General features: G+C 39.5%; 1 protein-coding gene across 1 annotated transcript in view; it reads left to right on the forward strand.

Annotated features, from left to right (window-relative positions):
- dcc (DCC netrin 1 receptor) overlaps nt 1-27,306 on the forward strand; it is a 245,377-nt gene that overhangs the window by 18,087 nt on the left and 199,984 nt on the right. Inside the window, exons 3-5 of the mRNA XM_073478346.1 lie at nt 1,708-1,995; nt 17,393-17,543; nt 18,836-18,972. Coding sequence (XP_073334447.1) covers nt 1,708-1,995; nt 17,393-17,543; nt 18,836-18,972 — 576 coding nt within the window. The remainder of the gene's footprint in view (nt 1-1,707; nt 1,996-17,392; nt 17,544-18,835; nt 18,973-27,306) is intronic.

The following is a 27,306-nucleotide window of genomic DNA, read 5'->3' on the forward strand; positions in this document are numbered from 1 at the left end:
CAGTGTGAGAGCAGAATGAGGCTGGCAGTCAGCAGGGTCATGTGTTTCTGTGGCTACAGGCTGTTTGTTGTTGAAGTGAATGTGATCAGACAGTTAGCAGTGTGGGTCCTGAATGCAGGAGGCCGGACACTGCCTGTCTACACTCTCCCTGTCCCTTTGTCCTTCTAACTTTCATCGGTCCAAATGCAGTTACTCTTTCTGTCTCACATCGGCACCTGCTGTGTATCGTGTCTCTGGTCTTCTTCACCTCTAATGCTCCTGTGTGTCTTTGGTTTCTGATGCAGAAGCACTATCAGTACTGACAGCGGTAGTTTTCGTAGATAGAGAGATGTACAAGTATCCTGTTTAGCCATGATTGTAGAAGTAGAAACAGGAGTAGTACTGTAGTCGTAATAGAGTAAGTTGTAGTAGTAGTGGTCAAAGCAGCAGTACCAGTAATAGTAATGATTATAACAGTATAGATGTTGATGTCATTACTTTTTGTGGGGTGTTCGTTAGTCCATGATTGAATGATATAACAATTCAAGTTCAGTGCAGCACTATTAAGTACTGTTCAGTTTAGTTTAAACAGTACAGTTCAGTACAATTCAGTACTGTGCAGTTCAGATGGAAATGCTTCATTTCAGCTCAGTTCAGCTCATTCTGAACAGTCTAGTACAGTGCACTACAGTTAAGTATGGCTCAGTTGAGGCGAGAGTCAAAGAACGATCGACAAAAGAAAGCAATAAGGCCCAAGAGGCTCCGTTTTACAGTGATTTTAGAACAGCTTAGGGGCTTTGGTAGGCACAACATTAAGCAAAGTGCCTAAAACCCCCTTAGCTGTTCTAAAATGACTATAAACCACAGCCTATAAAACATACAGCATATACCTGGAAAGGTTTCATCAAATAACACACAGCAACAAAAAATGGAAAACATGTATTGATAACAAATTGTCATTCTTCTGCCAAGCAATATAGCTCCTCAGCGACATTTAGCAGAACGGTTGTCAAGCAGCATACAGACACAGTGGAAAGCATGCTTAAAGACTGGGGTGATTATCAACATATCTGGATCTGACCATTATGTTCACACTTCTCTTTACTGGGACAGGAGTGCTTTTGGTTGTTGCCAGAAGCAAGGATATTGCTCCAGCATCTTCTATTGTTGAAGTTTGGGTGCCAGTATCATTGCAGGGATGATCCTCATTTATGCCCCATCACTGACATGATTTCTTATGCCTATAGTCCAGCATCAGAGAGTTTCTGTACAGTGGTGCTTCCAGTGGTTGGTGTAGATTGTCTCTGTACTGTCTGCTTGACAAGTTAATGGCAACATGGTTTCATGACTGATGTAAAATTACTGCTGGTGAAAACCCAACAATTTCTCTCTTTCATAATAAAAGCTTTTTAATAATAAAATAACGGGGGATTCATTTTAGCATTTCTTCATTTCTTCATCTTCCTCCTCAGTGCTGTCCTTCTCATTGCACCACCTATCCACACTTAGCCTACAAAGAAATCAAAATAAACAGCAATATCTAACAATTTTTAAAAATTAGTTTGAAGCCGTAACACTGATGTAATGCAGTCAGGTGTGTTCTTCAACGGCCTCGAAGGTGGCTCAGCCCACCATAATCAAGGACCGGGACCATCCCTTTTATAATATGTATTTTTATGCTGAGTAAATTCTGCTGATCATAATCCCTCCCATTCTTGTCTCATCCAGGTCCATTGAAGGTGGTTGTACCTACTGAGTCCGTCTCCTCGTACCTTGGCGACACCGCCCTGCTGCGCTGTGAGGTTTCAGGCGACCCAACGCCCATCATCCGCTGGCAGAAGAACAGGGAGGACCTGCCACTGACCTTTGACCCTGACTCCCGCCTGGCAACGCTGCCATCGGGCTCGCTGCAGGTCAGCCGCGTCCAGCCACCGGACTCTGCCACGTACCGCTGTCTTGCTGACAACCCTGGCAGCACCAGGACGGGGACGGACGCAGAGCTCCGTGTGCTCCCAGGTAACTGATCCAATAATGATGTACTGCACACACGGCTGCTTGGTTTATTGATCCATTGGGTGGCACATGTCATTTGAGGTCCACATGCTTTCAATCAATTAATCAATATTTCTCCTTGCCCTGAAGACCGACTGAACCTAAAATAGTTAAATTTCATCAGTGATGTAGATGTAGTTTCTCTGTAGGAGTCTCTTCTCTTAAACTAACTTGGAATATCTACCATGATATATTCAACAGATTATAAATATTATTTGTGTTATCAATGTTTGAGAAGTGGACTTACATCTCCAGTCTTGTTACTGCACCAGCAGTTTCACTTAATGGTGAGTTCTACTTCTCCCGCAGTCATCGTTTTGTCAGATAGTAATTTTTGCTCATTTTCTCCCAGAGCTGGATGTCTCATTTTAAAATGAAATGTGATGTAATGAATATATAGAGTGTAAGATGTGACTTTAATAATGGGCTGAGAGGAAGAAGCTTCACATCAGTCTGCAGGGAGTCTGTCAGCCGCTGATGTTCCATACGCTCTGTGCTGTCCAATTATACGAGTCCTCACACTGTCCACTTCATCACTAAGATTACGGTTCAGGTTAGCTCGCTCTCTTCCTGGTAAAACACCACTTTGACTCCAGCTTGTGATGTGTTCCTTCACTTGATCCCAGTGGGGGCTGGGAGCCGAAGTGTCGATCTTCAGCAGGTTGATCAAATACACTTTGCTCCACCCAGCCGCACACACAGCTGAAAATACTTTTACAGGTTTTCAGCAGTAAATCCTCGTCCGGCCAGGCAGAGGTAGAGGAGAAGGAAGGCTCGAGGGGGACAACTTAGAATGTTTAGCCTCTTTTTAACAGCCTGTTCATGGTGACATTTACATTTACATTTAGGGCATTTGGCAGACCCTTTTGTCCAAAGCGACTTACAATAAATACATTTGTCACAAGAAAGAAACCACAACATATCACCGTCGATAAAGTAGGAAAGAAAAAATAGGTACAATTTTCAAGCCCTCATCTGAGCAAAGTAGCTGCTATTTATCAAGGATACCTTAAGTACATAAGTGCTATGATTTAAGTGCTAAGGGTAAGAACATACAAGTGCATATACTTTTTTTGGGGGGGTGGGGGGTGGGGGGAGTCATGCTATGCGGGGTCGAGGTAAAGTCTAAACAAGTGAGTCTTGGGTCTTTTGCGGAAGATGGTGAGTGACTCTGCTGTCCTGACATTGGTCGGTTCATTCCACCACTGGGGTGCCAGAACAGAGAAGAGTCGCGACTTCGCTGAGCGACCTTTGTTTGCTCTCAGCGATGGCATTACCAGCCGGCCAGCTGATGTAGTGGAGCGAAGTGCTCGCGCTGGGGCGTGTGGTCTGACCAGTGTTTGGAGGTAGATGGGTGCAGTTCCGTTGACGGCCTTGAAGGCCAGCACCATGGTCTTGAATCGGATGTGGGCCACAACAGGAAGCCAGTGGAGGTCACGGAGGAGGAGGGTCACATGGGAGAATTTGGGTAGATTGAAAATGAGGCGCGCTGCAGAGTTCTGGATACGTTGCAAGGGTTTAGTCGCAGAGGCTGGGAGTCCAACCAAGAGCGAGTTGCAGTAGTCTAGGCGGGAGATGACCAGCGTTTGGACCAGGAGTTGCGTTGTGTCCTTTGTGAGGAAAGACACAATGCGAGAATGTTGTGCTGTTTTTCTGGCTCGCCATTCTGTATAAAACACATAAATATGTTATTGGGAGCAATGTTGTTTCACTTAAACTGGCAACAGAGGTTGTGATAGTGGCAAAAGCTCTTCTTGCTATTTCATACTACAGTAAGTGGAGTAAATAAATTGATTAAGGAATGTTTATACTTTTAATGCAAAAAAATATAAAATAATAAATAACAAAATATAATAGCAAATAGGGATTCATGTATAATTGAGTGAATTAAGTAAATAATACATTTGAAACAATAAAACCATACAGCAACAAAAATACCGAAATGAATCAATAAATACATACATTAAACATAATTATATATGCATATATATATATATATATATATATATATATGTATATATATATATATATATATATATATATATATATATATATATATATATATATATATATATACATATACATATATATACATACATACATATATGTATGTGTATATATGTGTGTGTATATATATTATAGATATATATAAAAACATTGTATTTCTTCTCCTTAATGGAACTAGGCTTTCACTAAGCTAAGCTTAAAATGCCCTGGATCTCTCCAGAAGAGGATTTTACTAAATATTGTAGTTTTGCTTTTTTTTCCATGCTTCACAGGATCAGACGCCCACACGTTTTGCTCTGTTTCACTCCATTAAGTTGTTTTTAAAGGGCCAGTGCATTTTTCCAGTTTAATCCTTTTCATCCCTTTCTCTCTTTGATCTGTATGAAGTTTTAATGGAACAGATGGATTAAGCTTTAATGATTCTGACTCCAGAGAGATTTCATGAACTTTTGACTATAACATTTTTAACAGGTGGAGCCATCAGAGGGACTTAGAGGTCAGAGGTCAGAGATGATCAGATTGGACCATCTGATTCCCATGTGTCTTCCCCACATAGAGCATTGTCTGTATGACCTTTGACCTTTGTCCTACTTTTTGCTTTGTTCATGTGTTTGTGAGTCTGATAAACCAGTCAGATTACTGACTCTGGTAGATTTACAGCAGGTCAAAGAATCAGCTGTCGGGGGAGAGAAGTGCAAACATATGGATAGTTAATTTCACACAAGGTTTATTGGAGAGTTGACGCCTGTTACTGTCCAGTTACTGGATGCCTGAGACGCGCTTCTCATGCGCATATCAAGCATGGCTGCTGAGTCTCTTCGCCTATTTTTACCGCAACACACGTGTGGTTCTCGGCAAAAATCAATCTGAAAACGACCTGTAGACAGTCATATGGACAACATAGCTGCATTTCACTACAGTCTAAATGTCTGTATGTGTAGAATATGTGTAGATGGTACTGGCCTTCAAGGCCGTCAATGGAACTGCACCCATCTACCTCCAAACACTGGTCAGACCACACGCCCAAGCTCGAGCACTTCGCTCCACTACATCAGCTGGCCGGCTGGTACTGCCATCGCCGAGAGCAAAAAAAGGTCGCTCAGCGAAGTCGCGACTCTTCTCTGTTCTGGCGTGTACATGTACTTATTGTAAGTCGCTTTGGACAAAAGCATCTGCTAAATGCCTTAAATGTAAACGTAAATGTAAATGTAAATGTAAATGTAAATGTCACAGACATGAAGAGAATACACACAGCAGGTGAGGGGCAGTTTCTTGCACTCTCTTTCTTTCACTTTCACATTTTCTCCCTCTTGTTCCCCCTCCGGCTCTCTGGCTCTTTCAGCGGGGTAAAGGAAAATCATGTCATCATACTTTCATACTAATTATCAAAGTCAAACTCCATGTAAACAGACAGGGCAGCAGCAGCTGCCAAGGCAGCCTGTGTGAACACAAACATGCGAGTGAGCAGCAGCAGCTCAGTTATGCAGCTGCCATGCAGCACACAGGCATCCAGTGTGCCCAGCCTGTAATCTTAACATAAAGACTGAGTCGGGGGGAAACAGCTAGCCTGGCTCTGTCCAAAGGTTACAGTATCCACCTATCAACACCTCTAAAGCTCACTGATTGACATGTTATATCTTGTCTGTTGAAAAACATCAAGTTGGAATGGAGGTTATGCTCTGCACTATTTCTTGCCGTTAAACAACATGCCCATTGAAACGGTGAGTTTTTTGGTCATAATAATTTATTTTCTTTGGCTGTTATATCAATCTCCATGCCTTTAAAAGATGGGGGACAAAAGATTCTATTCCATAGAATAGAATCAGGGGAATTCAGAATCCTTTGCAGAATTATCATGTTCAGAAGGACTTAATGAGTCTTTATAGACAGAATCACCAAGACCTCATGCAACATCAATACCCAGCAGACAACTAGAAGTTGATTTGCATTGTGGAGATGTGAAGTTGGCAAACTTGTTTATTACTGTTGTTAAAATGTCAACTATAACTGTGATATTTAAAAATATATATCAAACACAGTGGTTTGAACTATCTGACATTTCTGCTATGCTTCTCTCATGTCCTGTGTCGCTTTGTTAGCGGCTTTAATATGAATATAAATATAACAGCGGGTTAGCTGTTAGTGAAAGTGTTGTTATTAATAAAATATGACAGCATCAAACATGCATTTTATAAGAATGAAATGTATACACAAAAAGGACAATTCTCCATTGAAAAGTGAAGACACGGGCGATAGTCCTAACTCGCTAACACTAACTGAATACGGGACTATGGAAGCTATTCGAGCTAACATCATTGCTGAGATACAGGCGGTTCGTTTGGCTGTGAAGATAGGAATCAATGAAACAATTGGGACACTCAAGAGCGAGATGGCGGACTTCCGAGGAGAAATAAACCGAAAACTAAATGGTATTGTTTCCGATTTGAAAGAAATAACAGAAAGAGTGGAGGAGACGGAGCAGAGGGTGGCCGATGTGGAAGAGCGTAACACGGACGTTAATGAGATGTTCCCTTACAAGCTTGAACTTCAGAAATCCATCCAAGACCAGCTAACGGACCTGGAGGCATGTTCACGCAGGAATAACATCTGCATCCACGGTATTCCCGAGGGGGCCGAGGGGGATAATATGAAAGTATTCCTGGAAGAGTTTTTTAAAAAAGAGCTGACCCTCCCCGACACCCCTACCGGTCACAAGGCTCTAACCCACAAGAGAGTTCACAACTAAAGAGCTAGTGCTCCGCTCTGCCTGGAAAAAGAAAGAGATTCCCCTCAATGGAGTGTTTTTTGAGTAGGACTATCTGACTGAAAAATAAAGTTGTACACTCCTATTAGGGAGAGGGAAATCCGCTTCCAGACCCTCTAACCGGCGAAAATTAAAGTGTTCCTTGATACCGGCCCAACGGTCTACAACTGCGCACAGGAGACGAAAGACAACCTGCGGAAAGAGGATTAATCCCGGAGGACGGTGAGGCGGCGGCCCCTGCACGAAACACATCTTCAGTGAGACAGATGCAGCCTACTTGGGAAACAGCGGGCGTAGAATCACGGCACAGTGAGGCTCGCCTCAAGCACATCGAAGAGAAACTCAAGGGGTTTCGATGCAATAAGGATGCTTTGTGGCTAACATGCTTCAATTAAACTGACCGTATGTCTGCGATCTGACAGTTTTCTATGTGCACTGCTCTGATGTTTAACACCTGTCAGAGATACCAAGTGGCACAGAGAGGGGCTCCTTCTTTGTCAATGGACTCCTCTCTCATCCTAGAAGTAATGTTCACACTTAAGAGATGGAAGTCATTAATGTTCAGTAAGTATGCTATGTTCACAAGTTATGTTTTATTTTGTTACACAGACATATGTTCTTCTGTTCAGGTCATCTATGGACATTTGAGTGCCTGGTCAAGTCTCTCATTTAAACACTGATTGAAATGCTTCATCAGGAATATAAAGTAGTCACTCTTAATGTTAATGGGCTAAATAACCCCATAGAGAGAAGCAAAGCTTTAGCTAAAATGAAAAGAGAGAAACAAGACATAATCTTCTGGCAAGAGACGCACCCTATAAGCACAGAGCATGAAAAACCACGCAAAACGGGTTTTAAAAGCTCATATTATTCTTCATTTGAGAAAGGGAATACAAGAGGTGTGGCAATACTAATTTCAAATAGGATTAACTTCCAGTTTTCCTCACAAATTACAGATAAAGAAGGATGTTACTTGCTGGTCAAAGGGTCTATTGATAATAGAAAAATCACGTTACTGAATGTATATAGACCACCAGGAAATGATAAACAGCTGATTAAAAGTACAGAAACATCAGGAGTGCTGATATGTGGAGGGGACTTTAACATGCATCTACATCCTTCTCTAGACTCCACAAGCAGAACAAAAACTGTGAAACCTGAAGCATTATACACAAGAAAACTGCTCAGAGAAGTAGGTATGATGTGTGGAGGGAATTGCACCCGACTGATAAACGGTTCACCCTTTTCTCTTATCCACACTCAATGTACTTGAGAATAGACTACTTTTTTATGTTTAAAGTTGACAGACACAGAATTACTAAATGTGACATAGATGTAAGAGACATTTCCGACCATGCTAGGGTATACTTGACATTACATTTAGATGACAGACTAAAGAAGACCTCATGGAGATTGAATACTAGCCTCTTAAATGATCCTCAATGTCAAAAATATATAATGAATGAAGTAAAAGATTACAGGTCGTATAATAATAAAGGTACGGTATCACCTAGTACTCTATGGGATGCAGCTAAGGCTGTTCTAAGGGGCAAACTTATAATGTGGTTAGCCAGGAAGCAGAAAGTAAAAGAAAAAGAGGATAAGATAGATAAAGATTTGACTGCAAAACTAAACATTTTTGTAGATAAGACATATGAAATATGATGAAAATGTTGTTTTAAATCGAATTCAGGAGTCAAAACAAACCCTAAATAACATATATAAAAAGCCAATTGAAAAAAAAGCTAAATTAAGCAAGATTTTTATGAAAATGGTCCAAAATCTAAAAAGTTACTTGCATGGAGGATACGTAAACAATTGGCAGAGAGATTTATACACAAAATTAAAGACCCCCAGACCAATGAAGTGTATTACAAATTGGAGGACATCCAAGGCTCCTTTGAAACTTACTATAAGAACTTATACACTCAACCACAGGCAGCTGGGTTGGAAATTGTATCAGATTTTCTAGCATCCCTGGATTAACCATCTGTAGGGACAGAACAGAATAAAATAATGACCCAGGAGATAACAGAGGAAGAAATAAATAAAGTCATATCAAGACTGAAAGCAAACAAAATACCAAAGGCCGATGGTTATCCATCAGAATGGTATAGAGCCTTCAGGGAGGCCTTGGTACCAGTACTTAGGAATGTTTTAACTACATTCTTAGAGGTGGAGAGACACCACCTTCATGGAGACAAGCAATTATTTCAGTAATCCCCAAAGCAGGTAAAGACAAGACAGAATGTAGTTCTTACAGACCTATATCAGTGCTAAACATGGATTATAGATTATATGCATAAATATTGGCAAAAAGAATGGAAAATATCATAGCAGACCTGATAGATCCGGGTGTGAAAAATGGACAAACCCAGGATAATGTGTGGTGGGCTCCTGGCCTCATTGATCATGCGAGAAATAATAACATGGAATCCGTAGTTATTAGTCTTGACGCCGAACAGGCTTTTGATTCAGTCTGTTGGGATTATCTATATTTGGTTCTGAAATGTTTTGGATTTAATGATCAAGTAATAAAGGTTTTGAACTCCCTCTATTACTCTATTACTCTAGTCTGATTGGAAACACAGAACATAAAATCTGTTTATACGCGGATGATATTCTTATGACCCTTACTAACCCCAAAATACGCCTGCCTAAATTACTGTTACTTCTTAAAGAATTTGACTCAAAATCTGGTTACAAATTAAATTTACACAAAACCCAAACCTTGATCTTTAATCAGGGACCGCACAAGAACATTTATAGGACATGTAAATTTAAGAACACATAATTAAAATGAATATACTACCCAGGCTCTTATTCCTCTTTCTGTCCCCGCCAGTTGACGTACCTCCCAAGCAATTTAACGAATGGAATAGGATGATATCATCATTTATTTGGGGAAAACAGAAACCACGGATTAGATTTCAGACTTTACAGTTGCCTAAAGATAAAGGTGGAATGGCCTTGCCCTGTTTGGAAGATTACTACAAGGCAGCACTGCTGCGTTTTCTGGTCTGTTGGTGTGATCTGGAATGTGACACAAAATGGAAGGATTTGGAACAGAATTTAATACATGTAGCCGACCTCTCCCGTCTTTACTGGGAGACATAACTTTCCAAAAAAATATTTAAGTAAAATGACTAATTGGATTGTGACCCCCCTTAACATCTGGCACAAAGAGCACTCAAAATTTGAGAGAAATGTTCGAATACTACGCTGGATAGCATATGATATGGACTTCACATCAGCTGAACTGGACAGCAGATTATAACACTGGTTGGCTCTGGGTATCACCTCATACTGCAAAATTTCCTCTGACACTGGATTAGACTCCTTTCAACAAATTTCAGAAACCTATGATCTAGAGAAAAAATATTTTTTTCAGATATCTCCAACTGAGACATTATTATGGAAAAAACATTAAAACCTGTGGAGAGGAGGGAATGAGCCTAATCAGGATATTTACTAATGCATGTAAAAATAACTCTATAATAACTAAAAGAAAGCTGATTTCCAGGATTTATTCCGCTCTACAACTGGACAGGGGTCTTTCTACAACCTATATTAAAGCAAGATGGGAGAAAGAAGCTAACATACAGTTATCTGGAGATGATTGGCTTAATATTTGCAGGACACGGTCCACACCTCTAGTTCAGACCTGTGGAGGGAATTCACCTGGAAAAATGTTTTAAGGTACTTCATAACTCCAAACATTAAAAGCTCACAGACCAACAACCCAGAACAAGGACAGTGCTGGAGAAGGTGTGGTAATATGTCTGCTGGCCATTTCCACATATTCTGGGAGTGTCCGAACATCACTTAATACTGGGTAGATGTAATAACAGCGATTAGATCAACTATTAACTTACAGCTTGACCTTAGTTTCAGCGTTATATATCTAGGAAACATTCCAGCCAGAGTGAATAAACAAGACAGATATCTATTACAAATATTACTAGCAAGTAGCAAAAAAGCAGTAACCAGGAAATGGCTGAGCACTGGCTGGCTGTGTCCAAATTCAGGGGCTGCAGCCTTCAAGGACGCGGCCTTTGCGGCCCACGGAGGCCGGGTCCTTCGGAGAGACCTTGAAGGCTGCGTCCACCGTTGTTAAATGGGACGGTCCAGCCTTCGGAGTATTTCCTGGTTGCGTCACCAGGTGTTCATGCATTAAAGTCTGTTTTGGTTCAAATCTATGAAACGTGTACATTTATTTATGTGTGTACAATGTGTCAAATCTAAATTGAATTATCAACATTACAAAATAAACATTAACCCATTGGTGAATAACAACTATATTTACCATAGCAGTACCAGCGTCACGTATTTTAACTGAAAGTTGAAATTTTGAGGTTTTATAGTCCCTTGAAGTTTAACATATCTGGCGTTGGATGTTCAAATGACTAAAAACCGAGTATAAACCCATTACTTAAATTTAAATGTCATGTCTGCGCCACTTGATGTCGCCATTTTCTCTTGCTTCCTCTTCTGTTTCGGGACTGGATCTTGGAATATGTGAGGCCGCGAAGGATAGTAGCGGTGCGTCCTCCTAAACGAGGGTGGGGAAGGCTGCATTTGTGGGCTGCATGTGGAGCAGCCTTCGAATTTGGACAAAACGGGCAGAGAGAGAGGAGAGAGACAGAGAAGCGGTCGTTGCTGACAATAATAATAACAGTCATCATATAAAAAGGCACCATCTTTAGCTTGTAGATAGTTGTTCTTACCTGGGGTCGTGGCACAGCAGCGCTCTTCAAAACATGTTTCTTCCTCTTTCCTGGGCGTGTAGGAACATAATCGTCCTTGCTGAAGTGTGCACTACACACACGAAGCTTTTTCACCCTTGGCAGTCTCGCTTCAATGTTCAAGCCTATGGCAAGAAGCCAAAGTTGCCTAATAGCAATGTCCGTGACAGGAAAGCGGTGAAATATATACGGCGACTTGGTATGATCTTTGTTGTTGCAACCCGGATAATCGCCAATCTGCACCATTTTTATATATCCTCTTGTCTAATAATCTCGCTAGTACTCACGTTAGCTCTAACGAAACAGCTGATGGAGCGGTGCGGTGTGTCAACAGGCGGAAGCGCGCAGTGATACGAAGGGAGGGGAAATAGTGCCAGGTGATCGTGAGGTCTGACTTTTTTGTCGTAAACGATTTTGTGATGCAAATGTTTTACTCTTTTGAACGGATATTGTTTTTTGAAGCAAAATGCTTTATCTTCGTGACCCCACAAACTAGCCGTAACTACTTTCTTCAGCAACAACAGCGGGACAGACCTCGGCTCACAGGACGCAGTGGGGGAAAAGTCACTGCTGATGCACGACACTGATGGTGAGGATGTCATACAACTTCATGTCAAAAAATCCGAATTATCCCTTTAAACACTAAGGGCTATATCTTACGCAGATTTGTCATCATGAATTTGGGAAAACAGGGACCAGTAGAGAGCAGCAGATCATATACCTCATCAGACTACATCCAGAAGATGTTAAAACTTAAAGTTAAAGTCTTAATTACGTTTTATCAGTGTGTAATTTAGAAAAGTGACAAAAGTCAAACTGATGACCATAGCATTGACAATAGTACCTATAGTCTCTATGTTGAGGAGCAATGCCTATAATAATAATAATAAAAAAAAAAGATACATAAAAAACAAAAGGGACTTTTACAATGAGGAAAAATACATATGGATCCAGCAGCTACGCCATACAGAGGGGGGAAAATACGATTCTGCAGCTGTAAGTAGCTGATAATGTTTCTGCAGGTTGTTGTGACTCAAGTCAATCTGACAAACAGATTGACTTGAAGGCAATTTAGTGTTGTATTTTAACAAACTCCTCCTCGAGGTTTAACCCAATCAACTTCAGATTTCATCAGGGCTAACTTAACACCTTTGTGATGAAAAGTAATGAAAAGCTGGAGTTTTCGTTGAGGGGTGTGGCCATGGCAGCTCAGTGAATTTCCACGATTCACAGTAAAACAGGAAGTTGCTGTAACTACACCATACATGGGCCTATTTGCCCCAAACTTCACACGTTTCATAAGAGTCCCTGCCTGAACACATTTACATGCTAATATTAAGTTACAGTCACAGCGCCCCCTAGTGGCAACAGGACATGTCATATTTTACACAGTGATGTACTCTTCCCAGCCTCGACGACCCAATCTGCCTCAAACATGGTGAGTAACCACTTAAGACCTTGATGATGCTGGATTGTGAAAGAAACAGGAAACTGATATTACTTCACTGCACATGTTCTCATCAGATGAGAGGTAGAACATCTTCAAGAAAATGAATCAAGTCCAGTTGCCTCTCTGGCGCAGCGTTCCAAACACATGTAAATTCAGATGTGTGTTGTACGGTCAAAAGCTGGAAACTGGGCCGCAGCAACCACATGCCCAGACATGTGCACATGTGTGTGAGTGTGTGTGTGTGTTCATTTCACTGAATGAAAGGTTTGGAAACTGAATAGTGAATAATCCAATAATTGTGTTTGTGTGGAGACGAATTAAAGAGGCACTTAGAATGGAAAGAATAGGAATCACAGAAATGACAATAAATACTGCAGAAATGGCTTTTCATACAAGTGTTGTGTGTCTACAGGGGGTATGCATATTTTGTGTGTGTTGGTATGAGAGTGTGTACTAGCTCCTTCTTATTGTGATGCAAGAGGTGTTGGTGTGTCATCTAATTTGCTGACAGCCTCCTTTAGCAGTGTGTCACTGAAAACATCAGAGGAGTCCTGCTGCTGCTCAGTGATTATATCTGTGATCCCTCGCTCTTTACTCATTTCTGGAACCAACAGAAACAAATGTGCTGTGTGGACGTTTCTCCTGCTTCTTCTTTTGCCTGCTCATGCTCACTCACCCTAACCTTGAGGCCGCACAGCTTTACATCTCATTTATTGTGTGTCTCAGTGCGTGTGTGTGAGTGAGATGCTGTATATGAATCAGGGAGATCTGTCCCTGCTACAGGAAACACTAATTGAATGAAATCAGACCTTATGGAAAAAAAATGTTTAGATTTTTTAGAATTTAGTTGTTGTTGAATTTAAAATATGAGTTAACAAATTACAAAAACAAAAAAACATAAAGCACAGTTTTTACTGCAGATGTAAAATATATTTTAAGCTTAGATATATATAAGTATAACACAAGGTGGATTACCAAAATTGAAATAAAAAATAATGAAATAAAATAGGTAAAAGGTAAAAAAAATGAAACAAAAAGTAAAATTATAATTGGTTCTAGATAAATTATATATAATATCTAAATAAAAATAGATGTTATAATATATTAAACATACTACGAGGAACTTTGAACTGGTTATGAAACAGTCTCAGTTTAATACTAATGCCTCTACATGACCTACATAAGCAAGCCAGACCATCAGAGAGAAGCCTGGCTATTTCTATAGAGTTATTATAGTTATTCTCATGCCTGTCACCTAGTCAGATTCTGATTGATCCAGCTTGGACAAGTCATTAAATGAAAACAAATTGTTACGCTTACAGCCTGAGGAAAGAAGCTGCTATGTAGTCTGGTGCTACGGTGAAATAAAGTTAACTTTTTTTCACCATCATCATCTTGAGTCTGCACATGGTGCCATAATCGACAACAAAAATTTAAAAAAAATCTTGTAGTAGTTTTAATGAATAAATCATTTTGAAATATCATGTCAAATCTATAATGAGATATAAACATCAATTGCAACCTGAAGATAGTGAAACAACTAACAGTTTTTTAAAAAATAATAAATTAATGTTCATCTATTTTCTTAAATCACTTTTTCTTAATCACTATTTCAGGGTGAAGAAACAAGGTGAAATGACCAGATTTCAAGTTGAAGGTGTGGGTGTGTATATGTATGTGTCTGTGTGTGTCTATGTGTGTGTATGTGTCAATGCCGTGGGGCATGTTGATGTAACTTCCTGCCTCCTGAAGAAAATTGTCTCATTGTTCTTTGAGAGCCATCTAGCCCTCGGGCCAACCTGAGGCAAACACAACCTGACCCGCTACTGAGTGTGTGCGTGTGTGTGTGTGTGTGTGTGTGTGTGTGTGTGTGTGTGTGTGTGTGTGTGGGCATGCGCATTCCTGTTACCTATTGGGGACCTTTTCCGAGAAGATCTGAGAAGAAATCTGAGAGTGAAAACATAAAAGCTTCAAAACATCTTCCGACATGACTTAAAAAACTTTATACTGAGATATTTTTGGGATTCAAACCGCCTGCCATTTATGCCAGCATGACTAGTCAGGTTTGTCCACCAGGGGAGCATTGCCATCTGGCTTGAAATCCAGACAAACAATTTCTTGGCCATGTATTTAGATACTTTTAAGATCCATGTGAAGCATTAGTGACAGGCTCCTCCCTGTGTTTCCAATGTTTTTCATAGAGCAGGACATTTTTGTTTAACTGCTTCATATTTTTTCCATTTAGTGCTCACATTGTGATCCTTGATTTTAACATCTTCTTTCCATATTTTAATATTTTTAATTTGTTCCCCAGATTTGTTGTTGAGGCTGTGTCTTGTATCCTTATTTCCGCCAGGTACTGAGAAATCCACTGCTTCTTTTGCTTTCTAACTGTCCACGCCCTCTGAATGGCTTCCTCGCCTCAAATGCTAATGAGGGCCTGGACATCTTTGTTTGCTGTGTGGCTACCGGAGACTGTCCTCACAAGGGAAACCAGAGTATCATTCAATTCAGCAAATGCCCCCAAAAATTTTGACTTTTGTCTGTCAGAAGCAAAGGAGGAAGGTGTGATATGGTGTGATCTGTTATAGATCAACTCAGCCCACGTAGAGAGAGGATCAGTCTGGATGGATGGATCAATCAAACGTTGGACTTTACACTGTTCAGTTCCTTTTTCCAACTGACAGTCAACACTGGATTCTTTTAACCATAGAGGTGGTCATTCCCTTGCCATGATCAGTTGTTTGTTATTGTGATCATGACTACAGAGATCCCCTTGCCATAACCAAGTAGTTAGGTTAACCCAAACCAGAACTTTTCCCCTCTCATGTCCCCCAACAACGACAATCCTTTCAGCACCAAGGACAGCGACCACATCAGCTGTCCTCACCGGGCTGACTCACAGTGTGTGAAATGGTTTTTTTTTATGCACTGTGCTTGCTCTGCTTGACTCAGTTTGACTCAAGTCAGCCCAGCGCAGCGAGGATTTGTATTGCCATGAAAACAGGGCTACCAGCTTGAAGTTGTGTCTTTAACTGATGACAAATTTGTCTTGAGTAGCGGCCAAAGAAGCTGCTGTGAAAAGTCTTCTTCCCTGCAGTACTATTGAAGAAAAGCCACTAACAAAGTTCCACTAATTGTGTTTTCTATTAATTCTTAAAATAAAAATCAATCAAAAAAGTATGCCGTTAATTATCATGAAGCAACAAAATCAGGAAATCTTGGATTTTCATCGAGGTAATTTACCACGACTCCTTTGTGGTTGAAAGTGAACATTATGAAACAATAAAATAATGCAGATGTCTGCAGTACAAACCACAGAGATTAATTTAGAAGCTACACACAGTAACTTTTAAAGGTCACTTTCTCTCTGGTTTCCTGCACAGACACTAGTTAAGTATTGCACATAGGCCTGTCTTGATTGATCGTACATACAGTTATAGTGCATAACTTAGTAATACATATAAGGTAGGGATGCCATGATATTATGAATTTCACGATATCTTGATAAAAAAAAACTGCAATACCGTTGTGGGACTGTGACAGTATCTACCAACCTATCATATGGCTATTTTGCTTGTAAAGTTCATGGATCTAACAAGAGTAAAATCAGTATGAATGCACTTTCCTGTGTCTCCTTGTCATTGTATTGTCCTGTTTGAGGGCACAATCATAATGCTAGAGAAGACAGACTTGTTCTCATAAGACCCGCCCTACTCCGCCTCTGGTTGGTTGGCTTCATTCTCAGTGCTTGACCCAAACTGTAAGCGTACACAGATGCTCTGGTGATGTCTGTTTTTGGCTACGTTTGAGCTGTAATAACAGTCCGACCTCCTCACCCATTCTCCGGAGCTGCTTTTTCGCTGCAAGAGTGACTCTAGGCTTGTTAGGTGGAACAAGCAGGCTGGCTGTCTGCAGGGTGGGCTGCCATGCCGCAGCTCTGCCATCCTTCCTGTCTGCTTCACCTAACCTATGGCTCACAATCCGCTGCGTCAGCGTGATGATATTAATGATGGTATCATTACAGCCCTAATATTATGTAAATGTTTGTTATTAGAATGGCTGTCTATTGCGATTACACTTCACTGGGTACACAGGAAAAGAAAAAGATATGTCTCTCCTGCACAGAGCCTTGGCCTCAACCAAACCAACACGTTTGGGATGAACTGGAACACTAATTGTGACTCAGTATCACTTACCATCAGTGTTAGACCTCACTAAGGGAGCAAATTCCTACAGCCAAGTTCAACATTTGATTGAAAGTCTATAATCAGAAGGGGGGAGGCTGTTAGCAGAAGATTAATCACAAACCATTGTTTTTCAATGTTATGTCCATGGATATGGGCCATGTTTCAGCTTTTAACTCCCTCCTCTCTGTCTGTCTCTGTCTCTAAGAACCCGGGGTGAGCCGGAACCTCCAGTTCCTCCAGCGCCCGTCCAGAGTAACGGCTCTACTGGGAGCTGATGCCGTGCTGGAATGTTCTGCCTCTGGATACCCGACTCCGAGCATCCAGTGGAGGAGAGGAGAGGAACTGATCCAGAGCTGGTCTGTCTGATTGCTTCAATGTGTTTATATTTCACACTATCCTTGGATAATCCACGTTTAACTCACATGGTAACCAACAGTGTCTACAGAGAGTGTAATGTGGCCTACTAGAGCCCCAATTGTATCTCTAGTGATCATATATTATATTTTTTTATAGTCACCAAGTCCCATGAAAAGACCCAAACCAACAATGAATGTTTCCTACCAACAAGTATTATGTGTGTATTCATTGTTGTCCAAAAACTAGTAAAAAGACACCACTGAGTCACACTTTTGTACTGGGTGACATGTTCCTTCATTACCATGAACACACACAGTGTAATTTATTTTGACTCAAGCCCACATACACCATCCTGGAGCTCTAAATACTCACAAGAGCACCAAATATGGATTCATCCACTGCTCAAAATAGTCCCCACCAAATGCACTGGGAAAAAAAACGAATGTTATTCAAAGATGAATAGACAGTATGTATGTGTGAACCATTTTTAAGATTTGTGTCTTCGGAAAGTGTAGGTGAGGGAAGGATTAACACATTGTTGGTTTTGGTCTTTTCGTAGGATTTGTAGAAAAAAATATGGAATAAACCAAACTTATTATTTCAGTATCAAAGATAGCTTAAAGGGACAGCTCACCCCAAAATCAAAAATACATATTGTCCTCTTACCTGTAGTGCTATTTATCCATTGTTTTGGTGTGAGTTGCTGAGTTTTGGAGATATCGACTGTAGAGATGTCTGCCCTCTCTCTGGCTTGTGGTGCTCGAAGCACCAAAAGACCTTGTTGTCCGCAGTTTCATGTAGGAACTATTTTAATTCTCCTGAACTACAACGTAATAATGCAGACAAGGAAAAGTGCATCTGCTCAATGAACAGATGCCAGAGTGGCATGTAAACATGAATCACATTCTCTTTGGCAGAGCTGTAACGTTAGCTAACTTAGTTAGCTTAGTTATCCTCCTTATGTGTGGTGATACAGAAACAAAATACTTTGTAGATGATGCTCACAACAAGGGCTGTGGATTATTTTTAGTAACAAGGTCATGATTTCTGGAAAGAGACATTGCTGTTGAGTTTTTTTATGCCTTGAGTACCACAGGTTGAGTGCCATCTAGTTCGATTGTATGAGAGAGCGGGCATCTCTACGGCTGATATCAAAACTATCCAAGGCACACCAAAACAGTCTAGATGGATAAATAGCCCTGCAGGACATTAAAACTGAATCGAAGTTATCAAATGATAAAACAAACATGCAGAAAGAAAAGTGGCTCACTCGTCCTCTCTCTCTCTGTAGGAATAAGAAGTTCTCTCTTCTGGCGGGCAGTAATCTGATCATCAGGAGTGTCACTGACGACGACTCTGGCATTTACAGCTGCACAGCATCCAACAAGAACCACAACATCACTGCAAATGCAGAGCTCAGCGTACTGGGTAAGCAAACACACAAGTATTTGTTGCTTTTATTTTGATAGTGACAGTGGAGAAGTGACAGGAAATGAAGGAAGAGAGAGTTGAATCAGGGATGTTGAGATCACATGTTTGACACTACGCAAAGGGAATGCCCTAAACAGTTGCATACCATAACCAAGGACTGAACTAAATGTCCTGAATTTCCAAACTCACAAAGGTCCTCACATGAAAGGATATAACTCCAACACACACCTTCAGCTTCAGTGTTGTGTGTAAAATAAAAGAAAGAAACTGTGTTACTTCTCAAAGCTCCAGAAGGAAGGATAAAATAAAAATAAAAAAATCCACCAGGTAACTGTTAACAGCCCGACATCCCCAAAACCGTAAAAATAATCAAATAGAATAAAGAAATGTCCAAGTTGCTGACAGAAAACCTTGTGTCTGCAGACACTCAGGGACAGAGAATCACATCCAGAATCAAATGCAGTCATGAAATATACAATCAGTGCTGTCTGTTTGCTTCAGGAGGTTTTCATGAATAAAATATGTTTGTATTTATTGTCTGACTGCTTCTCAGCAGCTGGTGCATTCACACTGAAACTACTCATGCATTCAAACACCTGAACAACAGCTGGTTTGGTTAGAAGCAAACACCTTAAAATATGTTTGCTGTAGTATTATATGATTTCCATAACAAACAACAGAATACACCACATTTTTTACCATAAAAGGATTATGTTAAGATAAGTATTAATATTCTGCCAGGATACTCAACTGGATGTCATCCAAAATAAGGTAACACATCTTCTCTCCTCCAGTCTGTTCTCTGGACACTGCTTGTTATTTAATGTTTTTTTACTAGAATGTTATTTGGTACAAACTAATAGCCTTAAAATGGCTATCTAAAGGGGCATTTACAAAATGAATTAACCATAGAAAGAAAAGAAAAGTAGAAAGAAAGTGTTCATGTTCAGCCCATTTTCACACTAAATGCGGTGCTCTGCAGTCAAGTTAGCAATAATACGTAATATGCATCATCTGGTTAGACCTTCAAAATATAACTTACTGACAGAAAAAGTCGCATATGATGACATATTGTCCCTTTTGGACTGTGTGTCAACATTCGCAGTTTGGTTATTTTTTGGGATAAAATAAATATGTTCAGTCTTGTATATAAATTACTGAAGTTACTGAAGTTATGTAAGTGACGTAACTCAAGTCAAGTCACACTGAAAAAAAACAAACGTTAATCTAAGTTTGAGTCCAAAATTTACCGTAGAAATAAAAAAAAAAATACTATTTAAAAAACGCTGTTTTGCCATATAATAAACATGATTTTTATGCTAATTATATGGCAAAACAGCACAATTTGTATATGGTAAAAACTTGCATTCATAGGGTAAAATATGGTTTTAAACTCCGACCTTTTCTGTAAAATCAGCAGTACTAATATCCTTCTGCCGTAATAGCAGAAAAGGGCCTACTGTATTTATTACGGTAAAATTCTGGCAACCACAGCTGCCGGTTTCCTATTGTAAAATGGGGTTAAAAAAGGTTTTCCTTTCTTTTTTTAAAACTAGTATAAACTAGTATACCATATATATATATATATATATATATATATATATATATATATATAGTGTTGTAATGTGCATTTATCAGTCTGTAATATAGAACATTACTTTATCCTTAAAATGTTAAATAAATAGAAGGTTTTGCCATTAAATATGACTGTTAATGTAAAATGTATTATGCAATGTAATGTTTTCACTGTTAATTGGGCTAGTTACTTGCACTGAATGTCTAAAACCTGTCATCTAAAATCTTAATACACTCCACATAATTAGCACAAAACACATCTCTTAGCCTGTTTTGGTAAAAACCATATGACCTTTGGTTAAATAACATTACTAAAAACGTCAATGTAAAATACATACAAGGCAAAAGTTGTATGTAATATTTTAATGACTGAAAGATCATGAACATTAAGCACATTTTTTTTGAGTGCTCAGTATGATACTTACAGATGATCATGATGATAAAGATTACTGAAGTTGAACTGGCGGTTTGGTCATACAATATGCTTGTATAGAATTACCAGGTATACCCTGGCTTACTACTTCAGTCCATAGGCAGATAGAAGTCCAAGGTTTTGAAATGTCCATTGGCATAAAAGTGTTTTTAATTAGTCAAGATGTTTCTAAGGTGCTACCTCCTCCTGTCCCATCCTGTAGCTGTTGATGCAAGGGCGTAGCATGGTTGCAGCGAGAGAGCCGAGATAACAATTATTATATGATCAAAAGTTGTTTCACTGACACTAAAGTTGTGGTGAGAAGTATTTTAAAAAATGTATATCACAATATTTTTGAATAATATATTTCCTGAATAAAATTTTTGATCATAACGGTATACAGTATTTCACATCACCAAAATACTTACTACTAAAATACTAAAAATCAGTAGTGTCGGCTTACGGCTGGGCAATATATGGATATTAATGGACTTGGGGCCTCCATGGATCAGACCTGCTCCAGCACATCTTACAGATGCTCGATCAGATTGGGATCTGGGGAATTTGGAGGCCCGGTCAACACCTTGGGCCCTTTATTGTGTTCCTTGAGCTGTTCCTGAGCAGTGTTTGCAGTGTGTCAGGGCACAGTGTCCTGCTGGGGGTCCACTGCCATCGGGTAGTGTTGTTGTGATGAGGGGGTGTACTTGGTCCACAACAGTGTTTGGATGGGTGGTGCGTGTCAAGTGGCATTCATTAATTACTGCGACAATATTCACAATAGCTAAACTTGGAGGGGGGCGCAGGAAAGACCGCTGGGCTGCATTATCAGTCGCACCAAGGGCTGAGAGTGAGACCACAGGCTGGACATCAGCAGGAGACTGAGTGGCAGGCTGCTAAAACAACAGCATTATGACGTGCTGTAACAGCAGCAGCGTAACAGCAATGTAAACAGACATTCGAGATGTAATTTTTCTAAAGCTCACCTTAACAGTGTGAAATCCACAACTAGAGGCCATGAGCCCTCTAAAGAGGGTGGTCTGACCACGGGCCTGCATGGGGCATTTCTCAATCTGAAACAATCAGAATTGTATTCAGCCTGGAGGGAGACACTCAGTGTACAGTCCATGGTCAGATTAATACTATCTGCACCATCAGAATGACTATTTCTCATCTAGTGATATGCATGGTCATGAGTAATAGGTGGATATTTTGCTATACTTTACCTTCTGGTAGAGATCATGCCATTTGCGCTGCCTTGGGGCTGGTCTGTTGCCTCCTCCAGCAGGGAAACCCCAGAGCTGGCGATCTGAAGATCTGAAGATCATCTGAAGACAACATGGAAATAATAACAGTAGTTACAACTATGAATCACAGCATAAACATAGTGTGCTGAACAAGTGCGCAAGTCCTGTGAAATTCCAATCTCTGTGCAGCTACTACATTTAGAGGCTATATTTTTTGATTAATGCTACACAGCATTTTATCTTTATATTACAAAGATGTGCACACTTGTCCTGTGCAATTATCCAACCATGGTCATATCTGTCAGTGAGAGGTGTATATCATGTATACATTTCTTTATTTTGATTTTATCAATCAATCAATCAATCAATCAATCAATCAATCGCTCTTTTCCTCTACTTTTGACTCTTGAGCTGCTATTACAAGTTACTGGTGTAGGATCAATAGAGGTCACGTTATCTCATCGTTTTTGCTTTCAGATACTGTAATGACATGACTACTGTATCTGTAGACATAAACAGCTTTCATATGTAAGCTTCAGGTTATCTAAACTTAGCCACCGCAAGAAAGACATGAAACAGGTCATCTGCGAATTTAAATGTTTAGCTAAATGATACATTATTTGAATCAGAATATTCAGAATATTATAAATATATAAATATAGTTATACACAAGTGTCTCCATTCATTGTGATATCGGTAGCGTTATTACATGTAGTAACATTTGTGACGGCTGAAAAACGCCATGACTCGCCAAAGAAATCATAAAATTAGCCAGTGTGACGAATGGAAATATATGTATGACCATTCAATCAGAAAATAAAAACATTGAATGTACTTACTGTGAATCAGAAGTAGGTTTGCGCTTGCTTCACTTCGCGACGGAGACGTTAGTGGGTCAATGTCATTCAAAAGCAACGTGACCAGAAAGAAGTGCCATGATTGGCCCCCCTCCAATGTGATGCCGAAGCATGATTGGTCTCTATCCAATCTGACATTGGACAGCGACGACCCAGATTTGCCTCCGTCCAATCTTAACAATGGCAAAGGAGTCCCGTGATTGGATGATGAGTTTGGACTTTAGACCGACTCTCCTGAGCCAAGTAGCCAAGTAATTTTGGTCATTAAAATGTTTACCTTGTACAACTTGATTCGACCTTCCTGTTTAGGAGTAGAGCAGAACTGGCAAGCACAATCGTCGTGGAGCTCAATGAGGCGGAGATGCAAACATTACTACTTGAATTAGGCGCCTTTCTTTCCAGGGTCTGTACTATAGACTGTATATAAAAAGGGTCTGTACTCAAATGTGAAATGCATATATTAATTACAACCCATTTCATTTTGCGACTTACCCTACAAAAAATAAATAAATACAATTAATGTTAGGCCTACTTGACATGAAAAGGTTGCAACAAAACCAAAAAAGCAAACACTAAAAATGCTGAGTTATTATTTTCGTAATAGGAATTTAACTGGCTTTTGCAATCATGCACCACTTTAGGGCTTTTCCCACAACACATTTGCGTAGAGTTATCTTAACCCTGGGACTTAACCCTGTCTTCTTTAAAGTCACCATGGCACTACAACCAATCCAGTATCACAGTATATGAAATAGTCACAAAATTTGATCTTGAGATCTTTTTTTTTTAATGACATGCGCCACAACTTTGAAAATGTATTTCAGTTCTAAGCATCTTCCATACCTGCTAGGGCTGGGTATAAGTACTCAATCCTACTCAATAACATAACATTGTTAACAAAAAAATTGTACCAATTATTAATTGTGATTAAATGTTGAGTAATATGGCAGTTATATTTTAAAAAATACAAAAGAGGAGAAAAAAAGATAGACTGCACTTGAGTGCCATGAAAAAATATCAAATTTGTGTCCTATAAATAATTTTATATTTAAAAAAAATAAAATAAAAAAAATAAAAATAAAAAATAAAAAAAAAATAAAAATTTTATATTTCACAAACTGATGATACAATACAATTCATATGATACAATAATTCAGTAAACCAGCTAGTTAGCTAGTGATATGGCTGTAATCTATATAGATAATATGGTCTTTTGAAATTGGCAGCCGAAAGGCCAAAACTGGCTAGCAACTTGATTATTTAACTGGGCAAACACTTGATTGTTCAGGCCAAATTTGACCTGTTTTCACATTTGACAACTGTAAAAATTAATTATTTCAGCCAGAAATGTGATGCCTTTCTAACGTGACCCAAAATGTGCAATTAAATATTTAAAAATGTATACTTTTACACAGGTCCTACAAATTGTTGCCTGTTGAGACTGTTCCATGTTAATTTGAACTTTGTTGAACTGGATTTTAGAGCCACTAGTGTGGGTCAAGGAATGGTAAACCAGTGAGGCTGTACATTAACATGTCTTTGTTTTTATGGGACAGTAGTGACAGAGTTCAAGGGAGACCTTGAAATATTTTCCCAGGTTCCCACCAAGACAGGCACATGTTGGTCTTTGAAGTGTCATAGGGAATCTCAAAACAACAAGAGTAAAACAGCATATAGGCACATAAGAAAAAAGTAGAGTACTTTCCTCGATTCAGACCTTTGAATCTGTCCACTCTTGCGAGTTGATTGATGAAATGTGAAGATGGAAATGTGTGATGACTGAGGAACTGTGATGTCTTGATAATATTAGGAAATCAGAGTGGCCTACATTTAACGGCCACAAACTAATTATTTTTTTTTCCAAGAGCATAAATGCAGAATTTACAATGTTAGCTGTTATATATTACGGCGTATATCTGTTATTAACACAAGGTTAGTAAACTTAACAGTGACAAATTGCATTTTTTACAAAAAATGGATGCAAAAATTACAGTATTGACGGTTATGTAAATTACAGCATATTTCTGTTATAAACAGAGTGCAAGAGTATTTAACAGTGGAGCAATGTATTTTTTCCAGAAAAATATGTAAAAATTACAGTTTTGACTGATATGTATAGTAACAGTATTTCACTGTTCTAAAAATTTTATTTAACCTTTTGAAAGTTTAAGTTTTTTTTACTGTAGTAGTTTTTCAGTTTTTTACCGTAAAATCTACTGACATTTTTTACAGTGCACGTAGAGTAAGTAAGATAATTTACATACATTAACTTACGTAACATAACTTAAACACTAATCACTCTTAACTCTTGGTTACAAATAGGACAGGAACCCCAGTCTGTGGTAAGGAAGTTCAGTGTATGACCCATCCAACCAGCTGGGACTTTTCTTGCTCTTCACAATACTGCACTTCAAGAAGTGATGTTTAAGGGGAAACTACAGCATCAGACTTAGAAGCATAGGGCCACTGACCAGGCTGATGTAAAAGTAATCGACCAGGGCTGTGTGCTTCCACCTATTTGATCGGCCATGGCAGTGTTGTGTTGTGGTTCAACTTCTTCCAGGCAACCCTGCATACTTTACATACTTATCCCCTGCTTTGGCACTCAAGCATTGTCACCAGACAGGCTTCATTCAAAATGATTGATAGTATAGTCAGTCTGAATGTGGCCTATATGGGCCACAAAATAAAAACCTAAAGAACTTTGAGTAGCTTTCTCTGAAATGTATCCTGTTCTCGTCCTTGTGATGCCAGTTTAATAGCAAGTCTAATGACGAAAGTGACAAAATGATGGATAGAATGGGATTTGTTGAGAGAAACGATCAGAGGAAACATCTGTTTGGGTCTTTAGCAGTGATGAATAGACTTGATTCTGTCATTATTTCATTATTCCTGTGGTAAGTAAAGGATTGAAAAGTCATATTAAGAGCATGATGTTATTATCTTGAGTGCACAATGTGAGAAATACCTTCTTTTGAGACCTTGGGGCTGTCTCTCCCAAATTAATATATAGGACTTTGAATGTGGTGCTTATCAGACAACAGATTCTTTTTACCTTTCATGAAGCAAAAGAAAGTATTTTTTGTGCGAGGAGAGAGTTGAAATCAAACAGAAGCAGCTGTTGTTTGTTCGACTCTCAGGAGAGAATCTGCAAATTAACCTTCCGGTGTTTCATTCTTCTTCCAGCTGGGCCTCTCCGCTCTTCCCCATCCTTTCATGTCTTTGTCTCAGTGTCCCCTCTGAGTCTATCTCTCTGTGTTCACATCACATTCATATTCTGTTTACACTCTGCTCCCAACAGTGGCTGCCTGCAAACATCACATGATGTTTACAATAAACAGGAGCAGTCTTCAGTATATCACGTCTGGGATCTGATCAATAATAGCTGAATTCTGACATGTGAAATTGGTGCCATGGAAACATGCTGCTGAGATCTTTTAGAACTTCTTTCAGGCACTATGAACTTTTTGTTCGTGCCTGAAGTCAAATTACAAGCCCAAACTCAAATGTAAACATATGGTGGTAAAACAGAATTAAAACTCATGTTAGGTCTGGCATACTAAACTTTAAACCCCAATATGGTTCATATAAATATTTTCAATAGCCAGTCAATGAACACATGTGATGTGCAAATCAATGGCCAATAAAAGCGGACTGACAACTGTGTGAGCTCTAATGAACATGCAGCAATTATTTTCTAAAAGTTTCATTATCATTTGGATGAGTAGAACCAATGTGTGATGTTTAGTTTATAATATGGGGTCACTTTAAACGTACCATAAGGAACTTTTAACTGGTGATGAAACAGTCTCAATCTAAAGCTGATGCCTCTATATGACCTACATAAGCATCAGCGATATACACCGATCAGCAACAACATTAAAACCACTGACAGGTGATGTGAATAACATTGATCATCTCATCACAATGCAATGTTCTGCTGGGAAACCTTGGGTGCTGGCATTCATTTTTATTTTTTTTATTTTTTTTAAATTTTAAAATCCCTTCTAATCCCACAATGGGGAAATTCTCTTTTGAGGATGCGAATGCCACTTGACATGCACCACCCATCCAAACCCTGTTGTGGACCAAGTACACCCCCTCATCACAACAACACTACCCGATGGCAGTGGACCCCACGTAGGACAATGTGCCCTGACACACTGCAAACACTGCTCAGGAACAGCTCGAAGAACACAATAAAAGGCCCAAGGTGTTGACCGGGCCTCCAAATTCCCCAGAT

This window comes from Pagrus major, chromosome 12, assembly GCF_040436345.1.
Source record: "Pagrus major chromosome 12, Pma_NU_1.0".
Taxonomy (NCBI): domain Eukaryota; kingdom Metazoa; phylum Chordata; class Actinopteri; order Spariformes; family Sparidae; genus Pagrus; species Pagrus major.